Source organism: Azolla caroliniana, unplaced genomic scaffold (assembly GCF_043228905.1).
Source record: "Azolla caroliniana isolate FFs.n. ecotype wild unplaced genomic scaffold, voAzoCaro1.0.p SCAF_20, whole genome shotgun sequence".
NCBI lineage: Eukaryota > Viridiplantae > Streptophyta > Polypodiopsida > Salviniales > Salviniaceae > Azolla > Azolla caroliniana.
Window position 1 is genome coordinate 1,911,831 of NW_028230455.1, and position 17,952 is coordinate 1,929,782.

The 17,952-nt window shown below is 40.1% G+C and overlaps 2 protein-coding genes across 5 annotated transcripts; one reads left to right on the forward strand and one right to left on the reverse strand.

Annotated features, from left to right (window-relative positions):
• The first annotated feature begins 677 nt into the window (after positions 1–677).
• On the forward strand, positions 678–4,178 carry LOC147850772 (uncharacterized). Of its 2 annotated transcripts, none has more exons than XM_087335940.1 (8): positions 678–812; positions 1,341–1,410; positions 1,818–1,845; positions 1,977–2,228; positions 2,586–3,231; positions 3,315–3,434; positions 3,698–3,742; positions 3,856–4,178. In XM_087335940.1, exons 1-8 carry the CDS (start codon positions 693–695, stop codon positions 3,865–3,867), a joined length of 1,293 nt encoding a protein of 430 aa, XP_087192066.1. In that variant the 5' UTR covers positions 678–692; the 3' UTR covers positions 3,868–4,178. The 2 variants fall into 2 exon arrangements, with proteins under 2 accessions (XP_087192066.1, XP_087192067.1); XM_087335941.1 differs by having other exon boundaries at positions 722–812; positions 2,000–2,228.
• Positions 4,179–7,362: 3,184 nt separating this feature from the next.
• LOC147850773 (thioredoxin-like 3-1, chloroplastic) lies at positions 7,363–10,360 on the reverse strand. Of its 3 annotated transcripts, XM_087336035.1 has the most exons (5): positions 10,013–10,359; positions 9,785–9,856; positions 9,398–9,464; positions 7,743–7,760; positions 7,363–7,663 (listed from the first exon to the last, which is right to left on the reverse strand). In XM_087336035.1, exons 1-5 carry the CDS (start codon positions 10,312–10,314, stop codon positions 7,562–7,564), a joined length of 561 nt encoding a protein of 186 aa, XP_087192161.1. In that variant the 5' UTR covers positions 10,315–10,359; the 3' UTR covers positions 7,363–7,561. The 3 variants fall into 3 exon arrangements, with proteins under 3 accessions (XP_087192161.1, XP_087192162.1, XP_087192163.1); XM_087336036.1 differs by lacking the exon at positions 7,743–7,760 and having other exon boundaries at positions 10,013–10,360; XM_087336037.1 differs by lacking the exons at positions 7,363–7,663; positions 7,743–7,760 and adding an exon at positions 8,553–8,926 and having other exon boundaries at positions 10,013–10,360.
• Positions 10,361–17,952: the final 7,592 nt, after the last annotated feature.

A 17,952-nucleotide genomic window follows, 5' to 3' on the forward strand; every position in this document is an offset into this window, starting at 1 on the left:
GTCCAACTTACGCCGAGATAAGGGCAAAATACTGAGACATACTAAGTCCCTCTCTCACACTCCCTAAACTATTAGATACTCTAGATATAAAGAAATTAGGCAGTTATATGTCAGAGCTAAAACAACATAGAGAGAATAAACTACAAAATATTGACAATAACGTTTCGAATCACAGAGCCAAGGTAGTAAAAGATGTGGAGAGGAAGGAGGATATTGCCGGCTCACATGTTCGTATGCTACTGTCCGCGGACAGACAGAGACTAGAGACTACGTGTCCTGTCCGATTGATTTCCTCACATTTGTGCCCACTTGACCCCACCCACCCACCAAACCCACCAAAAAGGCCTCCAAAAATGAATGAAGAAGAAAATAGAAGAAGAAAATCTATGAAGAAATTAGAAGAAGAAAATCTATGAAGAAATAGATAGAAGAAAATAGATAGAAGAAATAGAAGAAGAAGGAATTCAAATACATCGCCGTTATTTGCCTCACTCTCACTCTCTCTCTCTCTCTCTCTCTCTCTCTCTCTCTGTCTCTGTGTTTGCCATGGCCAAGCTTCAAGCTCCTCCTTGCCATGGCCATGGCCGTGGCGGGGATTAAGTAAGCAGAAGACAAAGAAGAAGAAGACCTCCTCTGCGTGCCTTTTTTGAGCCTGCTATCGATCGATCTCTCTGTCTCTGTCTCTCTCAGCTATGGCGTTGAAGCAGGCCAAGACTACGAAGGCCACGATGCAAAGCAGCAAGCAGCATTGCACCTCCAAGAAGCAGATCCACCCTACCTCTCTCCACTCCTCCGATCCTTGGTCCTTCCTGGTATAAAATCTATCACTTCTCTTCTCTCTCTCTCTCTCTAGCATCCTATTCTGATACATTTTTCTGCTCTAGTTGCATCCCGAGAACACCGCTTAATCATGGTACTCCAATCCCGTTCCTTTGTTTTTTCTGGTTTTTTCTTCCCCTTATTCGGAATCTGTGCAGTGTTTAGCATCATGTTCTGATATTTTGTAAGGATATCATCGAATACGTAATTCTCTGTGTGTCATTCTGAACCTGTATCGGTCGCATTCCGACACTGTGCTCAAATCTCTGTTTATTGACCGTATTTTCCCTTGTTTACTTTTCTTTTCCTCTGCCTATTTGTCTCTATTCCATTTCGGTTTTGGAGAAGACTGCCCACATTTCTTTCCTGTTGCATACCCATTTGGGTCTGTGAGAGTGCTGATATGAAAAAATCGTATTGAATGGTTCTCGTTTTCTTTTCTTTTCTTTCATTTTGGAACTTACTGTTTTGAATTATTTCGTGTTCTTTTGGTGCTCATTCTGGCACCGACTCGGATTTAGGACTTGATCGAAGCTCCACAATGGATTGATTTGTCAGAAGAGGCAACCTTATCAATGGACAATGAAAGGTAACTTTTATCTTTACCATCACCTGAGCTTCAGGAATGCATATCTTGCATCGGATAATGAATCAATGTTTCTAATCTAAATCCATGAGAAGTAGATTTGTGCAATGTTACATTTAAGTAGCTATTGGGATAATAAATTCATTTCTTATTGTGCTATGTTCAGTCATGAGATTTCTGTAGTTCTATCTTCATTGTAGAAAAAGTTATTTCATACAAGGTTTCCTGTACCTAGCAATGGTTCTGGATCTCTATGTAACTCTATATATTCCCCACTTTTTATGGTTTTCTAAGTCGTTGTAACTTGTTATTGAAATCGACTAATCTCAATAGTTGTTTAGTCTGTTATTCCGAATATCTAATTTTAGTCGATGATCAACACTTCATATTATATGGGATTCATGCAGGTATGATGATCCTTGGTTTGACGAGAGCCACAGGTACCACTTTTCTTCTTTGTTGTCAGTCAAAATTATATCTTGTTGTTTTGACATCCTTTGGAAATTTATATGTTGCCATTGTGCACGCTTTGTTTGATCCTCATTCTCGTTTGTTTTGTTTGCAAAACTAGGCATCATGTACTTTCACTTGCAGGAAAGAATTCTGATATGGCATGGCTTCGATTGAATAAGTCCAAAAGGGCCGATGAAGTGGAAGTGGCTTCTTTACCACGGAATGCTATTAAGAAATGGCAACAAGCAGCACCCAAATCAACTGGGAAAACAAATGTTGAACTGCAGAAAAAGATTGGTTCTCAGGATCCATTCAAAACAAGATTGCTACAGAAACAAATAGCTTGCTCAGGTGATAACTATGCAAACAGGTATCTCTTGCTGCTCAAAATTTGCCAACTTGTTGGGAGTTCTAAATCGTGCACTCAGGAAAATCTCTAAAAAATAATCCATTGTTTTGCGAAATTCTTTTTTCCTGTTGACTGTCTTACTATCTTCTCTGGGAGGAAATATTAGGTCTACAGCAGACTTCATGAATTGTAAGGTATTTGAAGGCCTAATTGTGTAAACATGTTGTCTTCGAAATCTACAGTTTCGCTTTGCTTTCTTGAAAATGAAGTTTGCCTTTACATCAGTACCATATGTTGAAGATTGTTTGTACGTCGTTCTTCATTTTGCTTTCTTGAGATGGAAACACATTCCTGAAGGAGAATATTGTTTTGACGCAGGGCTTCCAGTTCATCAAACAGACGTTCTGGATCGCAGTCTAGTTTTTCTGGTTGTAGTGGCATTTCGGTGAACAGCTCCTTCTACAAGTACCGGAGATCTTGCAGCGAAAGATTGAGTGTTAACAGTAGTTGGCAAGATGGACAATCACCTGGAGATTCTGTCCTAACAGTTGATTCAACATCATCATATGTTGAAGAGAATGCCGCCACTATTTCTGAGGAAAGAAATACACATGTCAGAAAGTTTGGTGATAATTTGAAAGATAATAGTCAAGTGTATGATGAGCCTGCAGCAGACTCCATCACAATGAGGACAAAGAAGATGAGTGCCATATCTGTCCATCAAATGGTTAAAAGAGTTGTTAAGTATGAAGCTAATGATAAAGACAGAAAGACAGAGAGACATTTTTCTCACAGTCTTGCAGATTCCTCCCAAAGGCATTTCTCTTCAACTGGGAAAGAGAACAAAAACCCAGAAATCGATAGTAAGAGTGGTAGACATACCTGCAAAAATGTTAGCTCGTCAGAACTTGCAAACACGAGAAAGACTAATGTAAAGCTGGGTCCAATCAGATCTAGCTCAAGAGGAGCACCTCAATCCAATGTGGGAAAATCCTCTGCCAAGAGTAGAGTAGTACAGAATTTGGTATTATAATTATCTTGTCTGTTCATGATCATTGTTGCTACCATCATTCATTTGAATTTCTGATGTAACCCATTATTTTGCAGAATGGAAGTTGTGGTATAAACCAGAACAAGAGAGTCGAGACCAGGGACTCTGCTGTGGCTGAATCTATCAGTGGGAAAAGTAGCAAGCCTGAAATGGATCTTGCAGATCTAGTTGCACAGGTAACAAGCAGCTCTTTTTGTTTTTATTTGGAGATGAACTCCAGAATACCCAAGTTTTCCGTTATTTCTCTACTTCCCCAGAAGCCCCGGGTCAAAACCCAAAAGAGAGATAATATAAGGCTTGATCAAGGGCATTTGGGGGAATAACAAATACTTTGGGCAGGTGTGAGAAATAAAGGAAAGGGGGTATTTCAGATGTTTTTCTCCTTTGTTCTCTTGAGGTTTTTAAAATATGCCAATTTTTTGGTTTTTGGGCTGTACAGCATAACCAGAAAATCCAGACACTTCGATTGCATGGTGTTAGAAAGGTTATACCATTAAATTCCAACCCTTAATTCTTGATGGAGTCAATGCTTTTCGCTTTTTTAGAGATATTTAACCAAGTATTGGAGTTTGCTAAATATTAATGTGGTTGCCACAGGAATTGAGGTGATAATTTTGAATTAACAAGGGAATAGTGTATTGATGGGACGTCATATCTCAGGCTAGGCATCATATTGATAATGGTATGGAGTCTTGAGATTTCCTATCCATCTTACTTTTATTGTATGTAAGCATATATTTGATGTGAGGGTGGCTCCATGTTTCATGTCATCTTGACTAATGTTAAGTAGCATGCTCTGTACATAGTGTGTCCGTATTGGAGAATTAACTTCCACTTTTTTATGCATTTTCTGTACATTTGCTACTTGTTTTTGGATGGATCCTTCAATTTTGAAGATGGTGCTAGATATTCAACTGAAATATTATTGGCTTGATTCACTGATTTATCTTCATTTTATGACATGTGTGCTACAGTCTTCTAGGTATGGTCGAGAATGATCATTGTTGGGCAATGAGGATGCATGAGTATAGGCATAATTAAAATGGAAGATACGCTAGGAATAACGAAGAGGTTACTTATTCCACATAGAGCTGTGTAAAATGAACACAATGTGCTTGACCAACAATGCCATAGACTTAATCCACAATAAACAATTTCCTTCTTTCCTTGAAGAAAGGTTTGGATGGACTTGATATGCGGGAAGACGAATTTTTTATTTTTATTCTGTGTGCATATGCCATACCACTTGCTTTTTATTTCTTAGCAATTTATTGCTGTAAGTTGACATTGTCTAATTAATTAGTTAGCCTATATAGAAGGTAGTCTACACAAGTTAATGATGTGCTTCATGATAGGTAATCTATACACAAGAATAAAGTAGAAGATAGAATGTGAGATCCTTGGTTTACCTGTTGGTGCTGTAATTGTGATGAGAGAAATGGTTTTGTTGTTCAACAGTCAAATCTTGCGATATATGTTACCTCTTGTTGAAGGAAGTCTATTTATTATGTCTGGTCTTGCAAAATAAATGTTCTATAAATATATACAATAATGAAAGTGGCCGCGACTTGATTGAAGTTATTTTTCCATTCAGATGGATTCAATTTGTCATTACCATTCACACCATAATTCAATGGCTCTTTTGTATCCATAATGTGTAGAGTTTGCTTGTTAGATTCTCATATACGGGTCATGGAAAACAAATACCTCATGTTTGTAGGCACATTTAGTCTTACCGTCTCTATCTCATCTACAAGAGCATTGAAATTCTTGGAGACGATCAATAATCTGATGGGAATGTAAGTGTCAAGGGAATTTATGAATCAAGAACATAGATATTTGCACAAGGGGTAGTGGAAATGAATGAAATAGGTCTAGTAAAAATAGCACATCACACATTGAGACACTTGGCTCATTGAACATTAGCAAAATATTGGGTCCTAATATTTCATGTTCTATTACAAAAGATTGGGATGTAATATCAATACCAAACCCTCTCTCGAATATGTTAGGAGTTGGAATGGAGAGTTTCTCTTTCACCTCTTCTTATAATCATCAAAGAGTTCTTTTTTGTTCCCCAAAAATTTCCTTCATTAGTATTAAGAAAAATGTTGGAAGGCCACAAAATGTACAATTAGAAAGTATTATGTACGAAGGAGATGGTTAGAGCAAGGACCAAGGGTGATGGTAATTCCAAATTGGTTCTTGAGAGGAGATTATGAACAGAGGTAGCTTCCTCCATAATTGCAGTAATTTTTTGTTTTTCTTAGGAACAACCTCCAAAGAGCCATGCATAGTGTCATTTTGCCCACACATCACTATCAATAAGCTCTCCCATAGTTTTGGCAATATATTTGAGAGAAGAGGAGTTCATAGCATCTTTTACAACGATACGTCCATAAGATCCATAAGGTAATCATTCGTACTGTTTTCCATACATGGGTTGCATGCACTTGCTTTTGAGGTTGCTGAAAGGGGGAGACATAAATTAGATGCCTATTGATGACTGTTATAGCCTCTGGAGCATCATCTATCTCATACAACAAGAGACTAGGAGGGTACATTCCATACCACTGATCCCTAAGAGAAGGGGTAGTCTGCATTAATTGTCATGAATAAAGAAATAACTTTATTCCATACCTAATGGATAGTAAATAAGATTAGAGAGCATCATGCCATTCATAAGGCAACCAAACCAAATATGCTCCTGCATTGGCAGAAATTGCATTGAGGCCTACGAGAAAGTCGTTGAAATATCTGTTGTAAGATGAGGTTGATTCATCCAGCCATCCCATGTTTGAAGCATTTGTTTGTGTATGAAAATCCTTGATTACATCCCATACTCTGACGATTCCCAAGAGAACTATATTGAATGTCAAATTCCATCTCGGTGTTTGTACATCTATCAAGAAAATCCATTTCAAAGAAGGCAACCAGTTTCCTCCCATCTTGGAAGATAATTGCATCAGATGATTAAGCAACATACCCTTCCAAGCCTCTATCCCTAGCAAAAATCCTATAACTACAAACTTTGTCTGGAGAGCTTGAGATTGCATCAAGAGATCTATTAAAGCCAATCAAGGGATCATCAAAGAGTTTTTATCATGAGTCTTATGCAAAACCCAATGAAAAAAATAATTACTAAGTTCTCTATTTCTACATTGTAAACAACCAAAAACAAATATTCATTTTTCACAATGCATTGATGTTATGAATAAAAATGGCATCATCTTCCCAGTGGCACAATCTTTTATTGACTTACAAAACAACTTTATTACCCTTTCAAGACCCTATGTAAGGCATTAGCTATGTGAGTAACAATCGGCAATCGTTCGGTTTGAACCGAACCGAACCGCTAAACCACGGTTTAACGGTTTCAACGGTTCAGTTTAGGTTAAAGTTTTTATTATCGGTTTCGGTTCGGTTTCAATAGTCAAAAACTACAGTTTAAAGGTTTTTTATTTTTTTTATTTTTAAAAAAAAAATTAAAAACAATTGTTTTTAAACAATCTTTTCATTTTTAGACCTTCTCACATTTACATTTTAGGAACATCTTAAAAATTTTAAAAAAATTTTAAAATGAAATATTATAAATTGTAATAAATTAAAATTTAAAAATTAGACATATGTTGAAAACCAAAACCGAACCACGAAACCGCAGTTTAATGGTTTGAAATTGGTTTAACGGTTTCATGGTTTGGTTCAGGTTTCAAAATTTTTAAACGGTTCGGTTTGGACCCTCTCAAACCGAACCGTTGCCGATTGTTATATGTGAGTGGTAAATTGTTCGATCTAACCAACTTCATTAAGGTTTAATTGTTGACACAAATTTGCTCAAATCTCAGACTTTAATGTCGAGCAAACAAATCTTCAAATGCATAGAACTCCATGATAAATACTTCAATAAACAAGTTTATTACCCTTCACAAACCCTATGTAGGGCTCTGGTTATGTTTCTGGTCCATTGTTCGATTTTACCAACTTCAATAAGGTTCAAATGTTGATTCAAATTGGTCAAATCCCAAACTTCAATGGTGAGCAAATGAATCTTTAGATGCATAGAACTCCTTGATAAATACTTCAATAAAATAAAAAACATCACTGTTGACTAATAGATCAAGGTTGACTGATATTATTAGTCAATGTAAATAATCAAGGTAGATTTCCTAATCCAAAAATGTACTGAGAATGCAACACATTAAGTAATGAGAGATCATGATTGACAATGTCATATAAATAATTTTTACAATAGCGCAGCATCGGCCAGTCTGTGAAATCTTCGTCGTTCTCATTGACATTTTTACTATAGATTATGGTTTTGAAGCATCTCACGAACTTCATTGATAACAAGCCAAGCCTTATGGCCTCCAATTACTTCGTCATACTTCTCTCCATCTTTCCATAACTATGCAAGAAATAGTCTATTGAGTAAAATTCTTCAACAATGATTTTAGGTACTGCAAGCATATAAGGTATCTAGTCACCTGTATTGTAGGCATTTTCTTTGATCATGAGCCGCAACAGACATGTAACAAATAAAAGGTATGAAAATAATGAGTAGATAGTAAAACAACTTTATTTGCAAATTTCTTCCTAGATTCTAATAACAAGAACACCACTAATTTGTCCCTAAACACAAAATGAGGCAATCTACTTGTGAAGATCTTCGAGCATCACTAATTTCCACATTCACATTGAATAATTTGGTTAACAGCTACGATTCAAAATGCATAAAAACAGGAAGGATGAATGCTATGACAAGGGTTCACCAATTTAATTTCATAATTTTACTGAAGATGCTCAAAATCATAGAATTCTTAATAAAATGGGAATTGGTATCTAAAATCACAGTATAGAAACTGGCTTGATGGTCTCCCAAGATACCATTGTATTTTAGAAATTCTAATGACAAATTTGGTCCCTTGACAGTAACAATGAATAGAACTTTATTTTATCAGCATATTTTTGTCTGTGTGCATATGTGGTTCATCTGACTTGAGAAACCATCACGAGAAGCTTGGACACAACTCATTCACTGGATAGTGAGGCAGATATTAATACATCAGCATCACCATAATGGATCTTAGTCTCATGAACACTAACTTAATTTAAATAAGAGCTTGCCATATCTGGATCTCATGTGCAGGTGCTGCAAGTTTGATGACCCAGCTTTAATCACATCGTGACACATCAGGAGCTGGAATTTCACTGATTTAACATAGTAAACAAGTGCAGCGACTTCATCACATCAGGCAGCTTTCTGCAATGAAAGTAATGGATATTGGAGGGCAAACTCCACAGAGTAGATTAACAAATAGAAATTGATAAGATGGCACGATTATGGAACTAGTATTTGATGCATATCTTGCCTGAAGTTTAACTCATAGACATCTTAGCATAGATATCCCTTCTTGAGGTTTTGCATTGTATTTTGCAATATTGAAAGCAACTTTCATATGGCACATATTGTGATCCTCAAATTTTAGGAGTTCTGGGTTGGCTTGAGAAACAGTGGTCATAAATGAAGAGGGATAACATTCTAGAAATAGTAAGCTTGTGCTCTGACAGTTCTTACTAGTTTTGGTTGTCTCAAATCATAATAATCTCTTCCGCCTCAGAAAGAAAGGGCATGTAGAAATGTTGAGCATCCCTTGAACTTGTCACATTCCTTGACATGCGACTGGAATTTAAGAGTGTTAAAGCAAAGGGAACCGCTAAAATGGAGAATAACTAGATGAAATAATAATGCATAGAGTATAAGACACCAAAATAAGGGCATATATATATATATATGCATGATAGTTCCATTAAATTTTGTATTCGGGTTTTGATATTGTTTCATTTCTTCGTTTCTTATGTCTCTGAGAGATTATTATTTCAGTTCTTTCAAACTTTTTCTAGAACCAACCAAGTGTTCATAATATGGATTGTCTTGCATGCTTCATGATCATATTGAATTACTCGTACAGGAAATCCAAAAACAAACATTTGATCTAAAAAAACAAAGAGCACCAGATAGAACTATAGCATATACATGCTTGGCTAAGGATTTCCATGTGAAGGAACTGATTGATATCTATTGATTAAAAATCATTCTTATTCAAATACAACAATGAGAAGAAAAGAAATATAAACATACCGTAACATCGGCTCGCCTAACCAACGTTTGAGGCACAGAATTGACATCGACACAGTAGAACTTCACCCTGCATTTTTTATGTCCAATATCCAAAAAAGGGGGAAAAAATGTCAGAAGTTAAATGTCCAATATGTACCCACAAAAAGCAAAGAAAGCAAAGAAATAATGGATAAAACAAGAGAACCCATTCCACATTCCGAAGTATAATTTCTTTTTTCCCCAGAAACTTAGGGCCCAAAGCCACATTCACAAATACAGGAAAAAAATGAAAAGAAAAACAAAGTAAGGAAAGAAACCATCTAATTCACATTGAGAAACATAAAAATTATGAAAACAAATCCACATTCAGAAACATAAGAGCAAACCAGTTATGAAACACACACATACCCGGGATACTCAGCCGCAAGCTTTTCGAGTTTTGGCTTCAAATATATACACTTCCGGCACCACGCTGCCATCCTTTCATCAAAGGAAACTATGAAAAAAGAAGAGATAGAGAAACAGAAAAAAATAGCGCTCCTTTTCTTCATGCGTAGACCATGGAATTTCTAAGGTTTTAACGCAATATCTCTTTCTTCATCTCTACATAAGAAGAAAAAGAAAAGAGGCTGTTACCAGTTGATGATTTTAGGATACGAAGCTTCAGCCATGGCCTCTTCAAACTGTTCTTCGCTGCGGATGATTTCCAAATCTATCGACAGCGGTTTTTCTTCATAGATCGGATCAATGGAACCGGAAGAAGGATGAGAAGAAGAAGAAGATGATGATGATGATGATGATGAAGCGGTTATTCTTCTTCTTATGTTGAGATAGTTTCTCGGCGTTGAACTTAAGAAGCAGAAATGTCTGTGGTGATGGAAGAAGGCAGGGGTAGACGTGCAATGGGGAGCTCCTAACGCCATAGCTGAATCGGCCATGGCCCCACCAAGCAAAAATCTGATTCTCTGAGCATAGATAGGTATGCACATGCATGTACATGTACATGTACATGTACATACATAGTGTATATACACATACATATACACATACATATATAGTGTATACATATACATATACATATACATATACACATACATACATATATGCTCGTGTCTATGCTACATCAAATCATAAAGAGGGCTGGTGAGCGAATCACGGCCACAAACAGTGCAGGTCGCTTAGAGGAAGGCGCGTGCGATCTGCACCGTCAGATTTCGATAAGGAAGAAGGCGCGAAAAAAAAACCTGTCAGAGGTTGCCCAACTCTGAGTCGTTGGTCGCCCAACCCTGTCAGAGGTCGCCCAACCACAATTGGTCGCCCAACTTTGATCGTTGCAAGTCGCCCAACCGTTGTAGGTCACCCAACCCTGACCTTTGCAGGTCGCCCAACCGTGTTGCCCAACCAAATGTATCATTTCGACCAAAATCTTCAAATAAGCTTGATCATTACCCTTAAAACTTACAATAACACATCAAAGAGTCACAAAATCCAGCCTTAAATTATTCAAAATCAACAATCTTCACCATACTTAACATAAAACAAATAATCATCTTAAAACATAAAAGTTAAAAGTTAAAAAACATAAAACTTAAAACAGAGATCAACTTATAACATACTTGAAACATGAATCAAAATATGACATACTTGAAACATAAATCTACATACGACATATTTGAAACATAAAACTTAAAACATAAATCAACATATGACATACTTGAAAAATAAATCAACATATGACATCCTTTGAACGTAAATCCGCTTTAAACATCGTAAACCCAAATCAACATGTGACATACTTGAAACAGGAAACTTAAAACATAAATCAACAGATGACATACTCCCAAATGCACTCATAAATCAACATAAATCCACTTTAAACATTGTAAACCCAAATGCACTAGTCCGCAAAACCACTCAAGCTATGTTTATGGCTCATCTGGAAATGATGGCAAGATGCGGCCACAATTCTTGCAACAATCAACATTTGAGTCCCTTGATCTAAAGGTCAAGGCATCGCAATGCAAGCATCGAATCTTCTTTGTCACACATATTGGCAACCGCCTCTTAGCTCGACTTGCGCCTCTTTGCATTTTTTCAGTGTGTGCCTTGGAAGTGTTTGGGGAGCTGCCAATAAGATATTGTGAAATGTTAACTGATGCTCCCCTTTTTGCACCAATTGCTTGCTTACGCCTTACGGATCCACGGTCTTCTTCATTGGTTGGTTTCGGTGCACCTGCGGGATACACCACCATCTGACTCATTTCTTCAATGGACTCCATACATGCCAAAATTGTTGCACGGTCGAGGGATCGTAACCCTTGCCTAAGACACTGAATAGCCCCCTCAGCCGTTTGTAATTTTGACTCCTATTCCTCCATTTGTGATGTTATAGGGTTTGTCTCCTCGACTAGTTCTACCTCTGTCTCCACTTCCGTCTCTATGAAATGGTCATTGCACATATGGGTTGCATGATCTATAAAAGGCAATGACCCACATAGATGTGGCATGTGCCTCTCAATAATCATCTTGATGCCAAATATATGCTTACATTTACTCGTAGGGTCTTGGCAATCACAATATGAGCATTGGAGCAATACATTATACCATACATTCGGTTTTGTCAAGCTCAATATTTTAAACCAATATCGGGGCTCGTCCACAATATGCATTGTTGCATCATTAGTTTCATACCTCTCTAGTAGACTCTCTGCCTCTTCAAGTCTTGTTGTTTGATCCCTATAAATTGCACAGGGTGCAAATCTACCACTCTCACATATTTCTTATTGTTGCTTGTACCATTCAATAATAGTACCCCCGATACAAGTGCCAGTTTGATTGTCCCCAATTAAAACATGCACAAGATCGATAATTGATCAGTTTATCCTCCCTCTCAAGCCAATATATTTGATAAACTGCCAATGTCTCTCCACAAGATTGGTAGTGTCAACATGTTTGTAGTTGAACATTCTACCAAATTTGGGCCACAGTTTCCTCCACACACATGTCAAGCCACACCATCCTCCTTCTATATATTGCCAAACACTTGGCTTGTTTGCATATTCTACCTTTAACTCCTCACATTGGGCATTGAATTGTGGATTCCGTAATGCATTGCATGAGTTGGCACATCCGATTATAAAGATGGTTTCTCTCAGTTGCACTTACCTTTGGCAACAAGTTGTCCAGCCATATTTTTTTTGCATGGAACTGACACAACAAAAGTCGACAATGTGTTTGTGACCTTTTCCCATTTGTAACTATCCAAGATAATCGGTCTATTGCAACCACATTACTTATGGCATTATATGATGTCCAACTTTTATCGATGACTATGGCATTTGGCCTCACATCGGGCATCCGTGCAAATATTGTTGAGAAGCAAGCTCAACATGGTATGTGATGCTTATTGGGAAATAAGCTATAGTAGCTATTTAGCTACTTGTGAACATAAGGAGAAACAACTAATTAGCTACAGACAGCTATTTAGCGATTGACAGCTAATTAGCTGCATATGTAAGTAACTTATTACTTAGGTAAAAAAGTAAGAGAGTAGGTAAGTAAGAAATATACAGGAAGTAGAACTCTGAGAGAGAGAGTGAGGATAGAGAGGAAGAACTCAGAGAGTGAGAGCAGAAGAGAGAAACAGATGAGAGCAAGTAGAGCTCTACGTGTAATGAAATAGAAGAAGTTTTGGTTGCTACAGAAGTAAGTCTCCTTCCCCCTTCCCTTCTGTGTTTGAGCACCAAACGACGATCCGCCGCGCACATAAGAAGAGCCCGAGTGCCTTCTTCACGTTTTCTTAACATGGTATCAGAGCAAGTTGCTCATAAAGAAGAGTACGGAAGTGCATAGATCTGAGAAAGGTATTTCTCTATTTGCTGATCTGAATTAGAAAGTTACTTGTTGAAGTAATCGTAGCAGAAACCCTAGTTTGGAAGAGATAATGGCTGCAGAGAATGCGGGCCAAATAGTTACAGAGAAACTAGATAAAAACAATTTCCCGGCGTGGAAATTTAGAATGACAAATTTCCTGATGGGGAAAGGATACTGGGATTACATTGAAGGAGACCTAGAAGAGGCTCCGAAGATCCTAGAAGAAAATTCCACAGTAGCACAGATTAAAGCATTCAAAGATTGGAATCAAGGGGCAAGGAAGGTAATGCATTGGCTCTCACTTAGCATCTCAAATTCGATGCTTGGGCACATATAGGATGCTATGCTCCCAAAAGAAGCTTGGGACAGTTTGGTAAAACTGTTTGCAATAAACACAAAAGCTAGAAAGCTACAGTTGAAGACTGAGCTAAATACCTTAGAAAAAGGTAAGATGTCAATAAATGAGTATGCTTTGAAAATAAAGAGCATATGTGAACCACTTGCTTTTATCAATGTAAAGATAGAAGATGATGATAAGGTAGAAATATGCTTTAGAGGCTTAGGACCTCAATACAAAAGCTTTAAAACCTCTATGCTTACAAGGGATAGTATTCCAAGTATTCCAGATCTGGTTTCAATGCTTGTAGTAGAAGAAAGGAATCAGATGGATGATGTAAATAAAGGAAATCTTGAGAATGAGAGGCAAGCCCTATATAATAGTGCTGGAAGAGGCCATGAAAGATTTGGCTCAGCAAGAACCAACAATAATGGTTATCAAGGAAGAGGACAACAAACCATTAGAGGAAGAAACAACAACAGAGGCAGGGGGAGCAACCAAGGTAGAGGTAAGCAAACATATGTAAATGATGATGGTTGTTGGTATTGTGGAAAACCAAGCCACACACAGGCTGAATGTTACAAGAAGCAAAATGATGAGCAAAGAGGAAAGAGACAGTAGAATAACTATGCCCAAACTAGTGAAGATTGTGAAAAAGATGGTGCATTTGTGGTACAACATGAGATAGCAACAGTGGCTGAAAGCTCACAGAAATGTGATGAAGAGTTTACATGGTATGTAGAGTCGGGGGCATCTAACCATATGATTGGACATGCAAACTTGTTTGAAAGGTTAAGAGAACCAGAGATTCCTGGCTATGTACAGACGGGTGATAATAGTACTCACCAAAGAGAACATGTTGGAGATATCCCATTGTGGGAAGAAAAAGGAAAGACTAAGTATATGTTGAATGTAATGCATGTTCCAAATCTTGGTAAGAATCTGATTTCTGTTGGACAGATAGTAGAGCAAGGTATGCAAGTAAAGTTTAAGCAAAGTGGATGCTATATAGAAAAGAATGGGAAGCTCATTGCAAAAGGAAAACGATAAGGAAGAATGTTTATTTTGGATGTTGACATGCCTAAACAGATTTCAGCTATGTTTGCAAATGGAATGAGTGTTGAGAGACAAGCTCAACATCAGCCGGATCGGCTGAAGAAGCCAAGGACCGGATCAATTGGGACCGATCGGTTAGGCCGAGTGCGTAAACCGGGAGGCCGTTAGGAAAGATATTCCGTGAGGAATATATTTGGGAGTTAGTCTAGGAGCTCTTAAAGAGCATTAAAGTACGGTTAGTACTTCGGTCAGTCCTTCGAGGACTTGTATAAAAGTGTTCATGGAACACATATATGTATAGAGTGTGGTGAATAGAGTCTTTAATATAGTTCTTGTGTTTTCTCTCTCACTCTCTCTGTCTCTCCCGTGTATACTACTTAAGCTCAAGCTCTCCATTAAACCTGATTGTTCTTCCTTCTGTTCTGTCTTCATACTTGCTTCCGCACGTTACTTTTTACATGGTATCAGAGCGCGAGGGTTGAGAACCTCTCTACAGCCGACACAGCTTGACGAAGAAGAACAAGAAGAACGATGGATAGAGGCATGGCGAGCTCGCTTCCAACAGAGAAGCTCGACAGAACCAACTACGCCTCTTGGTCCTACAAGATGCACCAGTACCTGCTCAGGCACGGCTACTGGAGTTATGTCGAAGGAGCTAATGACGCGGCACCCGAATCGACACACAGAGACTTCCCGTCGTGGGAGCAATCAGCGAGCAGGGTATTATACTGCTTCGCGTCGTGTGTGGGCGAACAACTATTTAGCTATGTTCGGGATGCAAAGACGCCGAAGGGTGCGTGGGAAAATCTGAAGAAGATCTACGCCGCGAGCACCACAGTCAGGAAGCTTCAGCTCCGACAGGAGTTGAACAACCTACGACAACGCGACTTGTCGGTGGCGGACTATACCTCGAAGATCAAGGATATCTGCGACTCCCTCGCCTCCATAGAGGTGAACATCGAGGAGAGCGAGATGGTCCAGATCTGTCTCGGAGGTTTGGCGTCGAAGTTCGGAGCGTTCCGAATGGCTGTGTGTACCCGGGAGAATACGCCGTCCTTTTTCGACTTACAGTCAATGCTTCTGGTAGAGGAGAACCACGTGGGTGCGTCTACAAGCACGCACACCGACAGCAGAATGTTGTACACGGAGGGAGTTAGGCCCCGTGGACGTGGAGGACGAGGCGAGTCGGCGCGCAATGGAGGCGGCCGACGAGATCAAGGAAGAAGGCATTGAAGTGATGCCGACAGCAACTCCGGACCCTCCGGAAACAGGGGGCGTCGAAGCGATGAGAACCGGCAAGGGAAGGCCATCGCGGAGTGCTGGTACTGTGGCAAGAAAGGCCATAGGGAAAGTGAGTGCTGGAAGAAGCGCACCGACTCGGAGAGAACCGGTTCCGGAAACGGCTCCGGACATACCGACAAGGGAAATCGGCAGCGATCACACTGCGCCGAAGACTACGGGAGAGCCGGAGAAGGGTCTGTCTTCGTGACGAGACATGAAGCAAACTCAATGAAACAGAACACCCCGAGATCAGACGAGGTGTGGTACGTAGACTCCGGCGCGTCAAATCACATGACGAGCCATAAGGAGTGGTTCTCGTACCTTGAAAATCCGATACAACCTGGAGTAGTCGCAACTGGAGACGACACTCCACATCTGATAGCGAATGTCAGAGAAGTTCCCCTTAGCCATGTCGGGCAGAAAGGGAAACTCATGAACGTGCTGCACGTTCCGACAATCACGAAGAACTTGGTCTCGGTCGGACAGATTGTCGACCAAGGGATGGAGGTTCGGTTTACACACCTTGGGTGCTTCATTGAGGAAGAAGGCCGTGTGATTGCGCAAGGGCGCAGAGACGGGAGGATGTTCATCCTCGATTCCACTGACGGCGACACCACAATGTTCGTGAAGGGACAAAAATCTGAATCGGACATCGACTTGTGGCACAAGCGGATTGGCCACGTCAACTACCAACGGCTTCAAGATCTGCAATCGAAACAAGTAGTGTTAGGATTGCCCAAATTTAGTGGCCAAAAGACAAAATTTGTGAAGCCTGCCAGCTCGGGAAGCAACACCGACTTCCTTTCCCCAATGAGCGAAACCGGAGCCGGAACAAGCTCGACCTTATACACTCCAATGTATGGGGGCCGGCACAAAACGTTAGTCTTGGCGGGAGCCGATACTTCGTCTCCTTCATCGACGACCACACGCGGCACACGTGGATCTACCTCATTGAGAGGAAGAGCGAAGTCTTCGACTGTTTCCGGGACCTCAAAGGGTTCCTGGAAACGAAAATGGGACGAAAGATCTAGTGCCTGCGGTCGGATGGCGAGAAAGAGTACTTTTCTGGTCAATTCAACGGTTATCTACAACAAATGGGAATTCGGCGCGAATTCAGTTGTAGATACACGCCAGAGCAGAACGGCGTGGCCGAGAGGATGTAAAGAATGCGTTCCTGCAAGGTGACCTTGAGGAACATGTGTACATGGTACAGCCTCCCGGATTTCACTCCGAAACGAACTCCTCGGCAGTATGCCGACTAAAGAAGTCCCTTTACGGACTGAAGCAAGCCCCGCGAGCCTGGAACGCGAAGATCACGCAACAACTGCGTCGGATGGGCTTCGTCACATCAAAATCGGACTCTTCCCTGTTCATCCGGAAAGGTTGACTCGGACCGGTTAGTATTTTACTATATGTTGATGACTTGGTCATCACAGGCGCCGACCTACGTGAAATCGACCGCGTGAAGCTCCAGCTTGCGGCATCGTTCGACATGAAGGATCTGGGGGACCTTCATTACTTCCTCGGGATCGAAGTGATCCGTACCCCCGAAGGCATATTGATCAGCCAACGTAATTACGTGTTGAGTATGCTCTTCAAATTCGGGATGGCCGACTGTAAGTCCGTCTCGACTCCTTTGGACTGAACCGTCAAGCTTCGTCCTGATACGGGAAAGGTATGCGACCCGACGAGGTTCCAATAAATTGTCAGAAGCCTCATATACTTGACCATCACCCGACCCGACCTCAGTTATCCGGTCAGAGTGATCAGTCAGTTCATGGCGCGACCTACCGAGGAGCACCTTCAGTGTGCGCAACGCATACTTCGGTATGTCAACGGCACTAAGGACCGGGGACTGCTATATCGGACCGGTGCAGCCGCGCAGTTAGTCGGCTACACCGATGCTGATTGGGCTGGCAACGCCGCCGATCGCCGATCCACGTCTGGATACGCGTTCTCCCTCGGGAGTGCCGCGATCGCGTGGAGTAGTAAGAAGCAGCCGACAGTTGCACTGTCGAGCACCGAAGCT

What these genes read in the sequence shown, in the direction of transcription:
- LOC147850773 (XM_087336035.1), bottom strand. Translation starts at nt 10,314, where the DNA reads ATGGCCGATTCAGCTATGGCGTTAGGAGCTCCCCATTGCACGTCTACC. An exon ending in TATCCTAAAATCATCAACTG is followed by an intron (nt 9,857 to 10,012) that starts GTAACAGCCTCT and finishes CTTTGATGAAAG; the next exon opens with GATGGCAGCGTGGTGCCGGA. An exon ending in CTTGCGGCTGAGTATCCCGG is followed by an intron (nt 9,465 to 9,784) that starts GTATGTGTGTGT and finishes TAAAAAATGCAG; the next exon opens with GGTGAAGTTCTACTGTGTCG.
- LOC147850772 (XM_087335940.1), top strand. Translation starts at nt 693, where the DNA reads ATGGCGTTGAAGCAGGCCAAGACTACGAAGGCCACGATGCAAAGCAGC. An exon ending in GGTGATAACTATGCAAACAG is followed by an intron (nt 2,229 to 2,585) that starts GTATCTCTTGCT and finishes GTTTTGACGCAG; the next exon opens with GGCTTCCAGTTCATCAAACA. An exon ending in GTAGAGTAGTACAGAATTTG is followed by an intron (nt 3,232 to 3,314) that starts GTATTATAATTA and finishes ATTATTTTGCAG; the next exon opens with AATGGAAGTTGTGGTATAAA.